The 8,961-nt window shown below is 40.1% G+C and overlaps 1 protein-coding gene across 1 annotated transcript; it reads right to left on the reverse strand.

Moving 5' to 3' along the window:
- Window positions 1-258: 258 nt before the first annotated feature.
- LOC132353917 (zinc finger protein 836-like) lies at window positions 259-3,061 on the reverse strand. The gene is given in 3 exon segments (XM_059905408.1): window positions 259-294; window positions 817-984; window positions 1,511-3,061. Coding segments are annotated over 3 exon segments (1,755 nt in total).
- Between the last annotated feature and the right edge of the window lie 5,900 nt (window positions 3,062-8,961).

Raw genomic sequence — 8,961 nt, forward strand, 5'->3', positions numbered from 1 at the left:
TAGAACATGCAAAAATCGATCACAATACTATATACCAGAAACTTACAAATGAAATTGAAATTTAAAATGTAATATCATATTGGTGAACGCTCAAGAAAGTAAAAGAAAAATGTGTAAACTAAGAAAATAAGGGGTCAAGGAAAAGGAAGAGTCTCTGCTACACTGCAGTGATGTTCATTAGCAACTTGTAGTTGTTTGAGGGAATTGGCAACTGGAAACAAAGTTTTGCAGAAACATTCTCACCACACCAAGTGTGCGCTATCCTTGCACTTCCGCTGAAGTTATGTTGCAGTTCTAGAAAATGGTACGTCAGAATCACAAACACATCACAGAGACTGGCTGTCACCTTCTCCCCCAAACACTGTTACAAAATGCTAAGCGGGTAGTCCTGGCACCAGGAAGCAATCAGAAGAGTATTTTGCTGTTTGAGACTAAGAGGTAGAGTCTCTATGAGAAGTGGGGGAAGTGCTCCCACCTCAAACAGGGATTTCTCTAGGACAGACAATAGTCAAGTGGCAAAGATGCAAATATAGGAGGAATAATTTCATAATAATCCAGCACAGATTATCTGATGCCTAGTGAGATGTTAGCCCCAAGGAAAGGTTTCCCCATTCATAACATCTGTGAGGTAATCTCCAGAATGAATTACTTGGTGAATAAATTCCTTTTCTAAAGACCTGGCCACAATAATTACATTTATCTGGTTTATTTCCAGAATAAGTATTCTAATAAAGCCGAAAATGTGGACACCTACTAAATGCTTCACAGTGTAAACACTTCACTACACTGTTAAACTCTCTCAAGATCATGGATTACCTCATGTCCAGTTAGGCTTAAAAGCACACTGAAGAATCTGCCACACTCGTTACATTTGCAAGGTTTCTCTCCAGTATGAATTCTTGGGCAGATTATAAGGTATGAATTTTGACTAAACACATGCAGACAGTCATTATACTTGCAAGGTTTCTTTCCATTATAGATTATCTGGTGGTAAGAGAGGCGGCACACACAAAAACTACAACACTCATGATACTTGTACAGTTTCTCCCCACTGTGATTTCTCCAAAGAATTGTAAGGTGTGAGTTTTCAAATTTGAATTTTTCAAGTTTGAATTTTGAAGACCTTTCCACATACAACACATTTATATGGGTTTTCTTTTTTTTTTTTTTTTTTTTTTTTTTTTAATTTTATAGCTACTTTATTTATTTATTTTATTTATTTATTTATTTATTTTTGGCTGTGTTGGGTCTTCGGTTCGTGCGAGGGCTTTCTCCAGTTACGGCAAGTGGGGGCCACTGTTCATCGCGGTGCGGGGACCGCTCTTCATCGCGTTGCGCGGGCCTTTCACCATCGCGGCCCCTCCCGTTGCGGGGCACAGGCTCCAGACGCGCAGGCTCAGCAGTTGTGGCTCACGGGCCCAGCCGCTCCGCGGCATGTGGGATCTTCCCAGACCAGGGCTCGAACCCGTGTCCCCTGCATTAGCAGGCAGATTCTCAACCACTGCGCCACCAGGGAAGCCCTATATGGGTTTTCTTAAGTATGGATTTTCTGATGTGTAGCAAGGGTTGAGACCTGAGTAAAGGCTTTTCCACACTCAATACGTTTGCAAGGTTTCTATCCATTATGTAGTCTGTGATGAATTTGAAGACGCTGTTTGTAACGAAAGACTTTGCCACACTCGTTACATTTGTAAGGTTTCTCCCCAGTATGAATTCTCTGATGACACACAAGGTTTGAATTTTTACTAAAAACTTTGCCACACTCACCACATTTGTAAGGTTTCTCCCCAGTATGAATTCTCTGATGAACTGCAAGGTTTCCTTTTCGATTAAAGAGCTTGCCACACTGATTACATTTGTAAGGTTTCTCACCATTATGAATTCTCTGATGACGTGCAAGGTTTGAATTTTGACTAAAGACTCTGCCACACTCATTACATTTGTAAGGTTTTTCTCCAGTGTGAACTTGCTGATGCCTTCTAAGGGTTGGCTTCTCACGAAAGAACTTCCCACACTCATTACATCTGTAAGGTTTCACTGCAGTATGAATTTGTTGATGCCTTGTAAAGGTTCTCTTATCCCGAAAAAACTTGCCACACTCATTACATTTGTGAGGTTTCACTGCAGCATGAATTTGTTGATGCCTTGTAAAGGTTCTCTTATCCCGAAAAAACTTGCCACACTCATTACATTTGTGAGGTTTCTCTCCAGTATGAGTTACCAGATGACTTGTAAGGTGTGTTTTTTGACTAAAGACATTGCCACATTCACCACATTTGTAAGGTTTCTCTCCAGTATGAATTCTCTGATGAACTACAAGGACTGCATTTTGATGAAAGACTTTGCCACATACATCACATTGATATTGTTTAGCTTCTCTATGGATTATCATATGCCTCCTGAGGCCTGAGATAGAATAAATGGTCCTCCCACACAAATTACATTTATAAGGCATCTCTCCGGTATGAATTCTCTGATGACTCGTAAGATGTGAATTTTGACTAAACCTCTTGCCACACTCATTACATTTATAAGGTTTCTCTCCAGTATGAACCCTCTTATGACTTACAAGGTCTGAATTTCGACGAAAGACCTTGCCACACACATCACATCCACACAGCAATTTCTCTCCTGTGTGGATTCTCTGATATCTACTGAGGTTTGAGCCCTTAGGAGAGGTTTTGTCATACTCATTACATTTGTAAGGACTTTCCCTGTGTGCTTTCTGGTCTTCTGCCAGTATTGAAAGATGCATAAAATCACTCCTATGTATATTAGAAATTTCGGATTGGCCAGTAGGAGAAATTTCTTGAGATGGTGAAAATGAGGTACTATTGCTGATGCTCTTATCAGCTTGACGAAATTCATAAATTTTCTGTTTACTTTTAAACATATGCAGTTCATCTGAAAAGCTTAATGCCAGCCTATTTGCAATCAGCTTCTTTCCTGAATCCCTTCCACCATGTCGAACTCTTTTATAAATGACATCTTCGTTAGGGGATGTAGGGATATTTTTGTAATTTCTTTCATCATCTCTCCACCGACACCCAAGGTCATGCATATTCTCCTGTATTCCCGTAGGTAAAAATGCTTGATTTCACACCTTCCATGGCTTCCCAACATCACTGTTTGGAATATTTCTCCTATATCAGTGTTTGATTTTAGTTGTAATTTCTTGATCGTGTGTATATGAGAGAGATCTACATGATAAAAAGGACCTATAGGTATACTATTCATTACCCTGCATGAATAAATATTTCATGGTGAATATATGATGTTACACCAAAAGTAATACTTGTACCAAACACAGTTATGAAACTTCTCAACCATGATGTTAAAGATTTTTAGGAACACTAAAGAATAGGATTCTTTACTAAAGAAACAGTGATTACACGTAATTCAACTTAAGTTTAGGGCAGCCTACCTGCAAACACACTGTGACAAAACATTCAATTGGAAAAACTTGTATTAGCTCTCAAAAAAAAGGTTTTCCACCATAACCACAAAGCATATACAAATTAAGACTCGACATACAAACACCAGTAGTTTAGAAAGGAAAACTCAAAGGAGATGCAACAGGAAGTGAGCTGTGGGCTTTACTCCCTACTCCCCTTGCGACCACTACACACAGCTACGGAGGCCCCTAAAGTACAAATATCCCCCAGGGACTGGCATAGCCTGATAGATTTTGTCCTTGTTACTCCATCCTGTCCCAGGGCCCCGCGTTCTGCTTTTGTCAGGAATTCGAGCTCCTGAGTTTCTTCCCGCGGCAGGAACTCTAACTCTTTTCACGGAAGTAAAAGTCTTTTTTTGGCTTTTTTTGCGGGGTGGGGGGGAGGTGGCTTTTTTTTTTGGCCGCTGGGGCTGCCCGCATTCCTTCCCTCCCACCTCGCGGAATTGTGGCGGGAGGGGGAGGAAAAAAAAAAAAAAGAAGTGAGCTGTGTAACTAATACTGTTATTCAGCAATCCCTCCTTCAAATGGTTTCTGAGTCATCACGGTTGCATATATTAATTTAAGTCATATCCTGAGAAAGTTGTTCAATGGATGAAAGGGGAACATTTTTACAGTGTGAGTAATGAGAAAGGTGGAGTGACGGGTGAAGAAATGCTGTGGAAACTGGGGAGATCAAGAGAACAACTTAAATATGTGAGCAAAGGACAGTGTTTCTGTCAGCATCAAGGGACCATGTAAAGAAAGACCAGGACTGATAAGGGCCTCAGTGAAGCACAGGGAATAATAAACATGGCATGTCACTCCTTGTGACTGCATATATGTGTGAATAAAACTGTACGAGGCAACTGAAAATAAGGATGTTAAAAGAAAAGAAAAATTGGCTTAGCAAGTAACACAATACTGTTCAATTTTTAACTGTGGAAATTATCCTATGGGTATGCGGCCAAAATGAAAGAGATTTAAAAAGAGAGCGAATAGAATATTTTAGATATAAAGCAGTTGTACATCTATTACACTATTTGCTATGTAGGGTATCAAATTCAATATTCCCATTTCCATGCGTATTTTCACAAAGAACAGATATAATATTCCACGAGATGTGCAAGACTGTTTTTAGCTGAAACCTGAAGGAAAAACTAGAATAAGGCCATCAGAAGGAAATGGGGGACTTCTCGGCTAAGGCAGTGGTTAAGAATCCACCTGCCAATGCAGAGGACACAGGTTCAATCCCTGGTCTGGGAAGATCCCACATGTCGCAGAGCAACTAAGCCCGTGCGCCACAACTACTGAGCCTGTGCTCTAGAGCCCGTAAGCCACAACTACTGAGCCCACGTGCTACAACTACTGAAGCCTGCTCACCTAGAGCCTGGGCTCCACAAGAAGGGAAGCCAGTGCAATGAGAAGCCCACACACCACAACAAAGAGTAGCCCCTGTTCACCACAACTAGAGAAAGCCCACGTGCAGCAATGAAGACCCAACAGAGTCATAAATCAATTAATTAATTAATTAATTAATTTTTTTAAAAAAGTAAACTAAAACTAACACCACACTAAAAGGATTATATACAATAACATAAGGTGATATATTCTTGAAATGTAAGGTGGTTCAAGATATGCAAACTTTTGGTGTAAAACAGTACATTAACAGAATGAAACAAAAAATAAAATGACAATCTCAACTGATGCAGTAAAAACCATATGACACAAGTCAACAGGCTTTCATGATAAAAACACTCAATAAACAAGGAATTTAAAAAGCTACCGCAACGCACCGAAGGACATATATTAACTGCTGACAGCTAACATCAGGCTCACTGCTCAAAGACTGAAAGCGTTCTTTCTAAATCAGAAACTGGAAAAGGATACCTGCTCTATTTCTAAAAGCTTATTCCGGGAAATCCTAGCAGGAACAAATAGGCATAAAAAGACATAGAAGTATCCAAATAGAAAAAGGAAACAAAATCACGTGTTTAAAAGCAACATGATGTAATATGTAGAAAACCATGAAGATCCTGCTAAAAATCTGCTAGAAATAATGAATGAACTCAGAAAAATTACAGGATAGTAAATCAACACACAAATATCAATTGTGTTTCTATATATTAACAATGAAAAATCAAGAAAGAAATTGAGAAAACAATTCCATTTACAATAACATCAAAAAATAAAACAAGGGGACTTCCCTGGTGGCGCAGTGGTTAAGAATCTGCCAATGCAGAGGACACGGGTTCAAGCCCTGGTCTGGGAAGATCCCACATGCCACGGAGCAACTAAGCCCATGCGCCACAATTACTGAGCCTGTGCTCTAGAGCCCGTGCTCTGCAACAAGGGAAGCCACCACAACGAGAAGCCCGCGCACCGCAACCAAGAGTAGCCCCTGCTCGCTGCAACTAGAGAAAGCCTACACACAGCAACCAAGACCCAACGAAACCAAAAATAAATAAATAAATAAATAAAATTGAAAAACAAAACCCCAAAAACTCCTGATGCTACATCACAAAACTTTTCTTGCCCAGTCAACATGGCTTTGAGTTCAGTTAAGGAAGGCAGGTGATCCCAAAAGGCAAACAATGGTAAATGCAAAGACACCCTCCCAACTTTTGGAGTGAAGTTATCCTCACCCAGGGAGAGCAGGTTCCTGTAGGTCTCCAACATCACGTCCCTGTACAAGGCCCTCTGAGTAGGGTCCAGGCATTCCCACTCTTCTGGAGAGAATTCGATGACCACATCCTTGAAGGTCAACCGTGCCTTAAATAAAAGAAACATTTTGCCAAGGGGCCATGAGCAGAGTTCTTACTTGCATACAAAATGAGTAGAGGTTAAAAGATCAATTAGGTTGAAGTATGTATTCTTTTTTTTTAAACATCTTTATTGGAGCATAACTGCTTTACAATGTTGTTAGTTTCTGCTGTATAACAGTGAACCAGTTATACATATACATATATCCCCATGTCTCCTCCCTCTTGCGTCTCCCTCCCACCCTCCCTATCCCACCCCTCTAGGTGGTCACAAAGCACCAAGCTCATCTCCCTGTGCTATGCAAAAGTATGTATTCTGACAGAGTCATGTAAAGGTATTTGGAGCTACTTGTGTGTCTAATTTTAATGTCTTATGCTTTGTCATAGAGATTACGATATCCTTCAAATGGATATAGATTTATCATTTTTGTAGGAAATACATGAAATAGATACAAATAAAAATTCAATGCCGGGTTGTCCATATGGAAGTGTTAGATATTATGTTCTACACACTGAGGGATAATTAAACCTGGAGGTGGAGGAGCATGAGTGGTGTCTTCAGAGACGACAAAGTCCACAGTGGGTTTAAGGAAAGCTCAAGATCTCCTATCATGAATGATAACAGCAGCAAAGACGAACACTGTTTGAACACTTGCTATATGCTATGCATTACTCTAAATGTTTTACTTGTGTTAACTTGTTATCAACAACACACCTCATTAGAGAAAAGACCTGTTCCGATTCTGCAGAGGAGAAAACTGTGTCAGACACTGAGAAACTCGACTCAGGTCAAGAATCTAAGGAATCCCACAGCAAGCAGCTGAACTCGGAAGGTTGGACTTTGGAAATGAAGTTTAAAATCAAAGAGTTAAGTAACACATATAGCATTAAAAGTACATTGCCAGAATCTCAGGGCTTTCTCAACACCCCTCAAGTCCCACCCCCCCCTCCTCCGCCCTTGGGATCCTTTAGAAGGAAAAGGAAAAAGAGGAGGTGGAAGGAGAGCCCGTTTTCCTGGAGGGAGGCTTGCCCTAAGCCTGCTCATCTGACTGTAGCTTCCCACAGGTCACTGCCCTTCCACGGAAGGGGGGAGCACCCAGGGTGCGTGGACGGGATGGAAAATGCCAGTCTGTCCGGCAAAGGGAGGGAGAAACGGGCGGGCAGACAGGAGCTGCCTAAGAAACACACAGTGGCTCACATGGGACCACAGCGTCCCCTGGTGGAGGTGCTGGTGGCCAACGGTCTGGATACATTGTCAGGATCTTCCAGACAATGAAAATGTATCGATCACACTCAACTGCATTTGTCCACCTAATTCCATGATGGGCTACTAAAAAATAACAGTAGAGACATGAAACAATAGCAGGATACTTTAATTCCAACCTCAATATAATAACTATATTAAAAAATATGATTTTGTCCATTTAGCCTTAGATAGGTATTAACAAAGGCAAAAGAGTTTCTTTCTTTCCACTAATAAAACTTTGACTCAAAATTGGAAAAGTTATTACTATTATACATTATTTGCACAGATTAATAATAAAATTATCATGATAGTAAAATTAAAAACTTATTGGACAATTAAAAATCATGACAAAAAAACATGGAAAAAAATATATTGTTATTAAGCAAGAATATTCCACCAAACATCATGATCAGAAGGAAACACCTGATTAATTCCCACTGAAGTTACAGTGGAGTGAAGGGGGCTGGCCAGGGCTCCTGCCGTTCACCACTGTACAGGGTGCCTGAGCAGGGACCACTAGAGGAAGTAACAGGGGGAAAACAAAGAGCAAGAGACACACAGAGAGTGTGTCAGAGCTGGAACTGTGAACATTCACAAATCTAAGGACGTGGAAAGGTGAAAAGTGAAAGGATGGAAAAAGATATTCAATCCTAGGGAGCAGGGGTGACTGCACAATATCAGACAAAATAAACGAAGGAAAAAACTAACACAAGAGACAAAATACATTATGAAATGAGAAAAGGGTAAATTTACCAAGAAGCTATAACAATTACAAGTATGTATACACCTAACATCAGAGCTCCCCACAAAATGAAGAAGCTCTTAACAGAAATAAAAAGGGAAATAGATAACAGCAAAATATTAGTATCAGATTTCAATACCTGAGTTTTACCAAGGCATGGAAACCAAAAGATCAATAAGGAAACAGAGCACCTGAACAACACTGCAGAACAATTGTACCTAACAAACATGTACAGAACACTCCACCCAACATCAGCAGAAAACACATCCTTCACAAGCACATGTGAAACATTCTCCATGACAGACCACATGCTAGACAATAAAACAAATCTTAACAAGTTTATGAAGATTCAGATCATAAAAAAAAGCATCTTCTTGAACCACAGTGAAATGATACCAGAAATAAAGATCAGAATGAAAACAGGAAAATGCTCCAAAAGTGGAAATTAAACAGTTCATTCTTAAAGAAGCAATGGCTCAAAGAAGAAATTACAAGGAAATTTTTTAAATATCTGAATGAAAATAAAAACAACATGCCCAAATCTATAACAGGTAGTCAAAGACGTACTAAACGGGAAGTCCACACTGCTAAATCCTTATTACGACAACAAAGGAGAAAGATGCACTCTCTGCACTACTGCTCAAGAAACTATTGAACAAGTTAGCTAGGGTTATTGGAAAACGAAAAAAACATTGAAGTTATCCAAACTGGAAAAGAAGTAGCCCCCGTTCCCTGCAACTAGAGAAAGCCCGCGCGCAGCAACGAAGACCCAATGCAGCCA

The sequence above is a fragment of the Balaenoptera ricei genome, chromosome 19 (assembly GCF_028023285.1).
Source record: "Balaenoptera ricei isolate mBalRic1 chromosome 19, mBalRic1.hap2, whole genome shotgun sequence".
Taxonomy (NCBI): domain Eukaryota; kingdom Metazoa; phylum Chordata; class Mammalia; order Artiodactyla; family Balaenopteridae; genus Balaenoptera; species Balaenoptera ricei.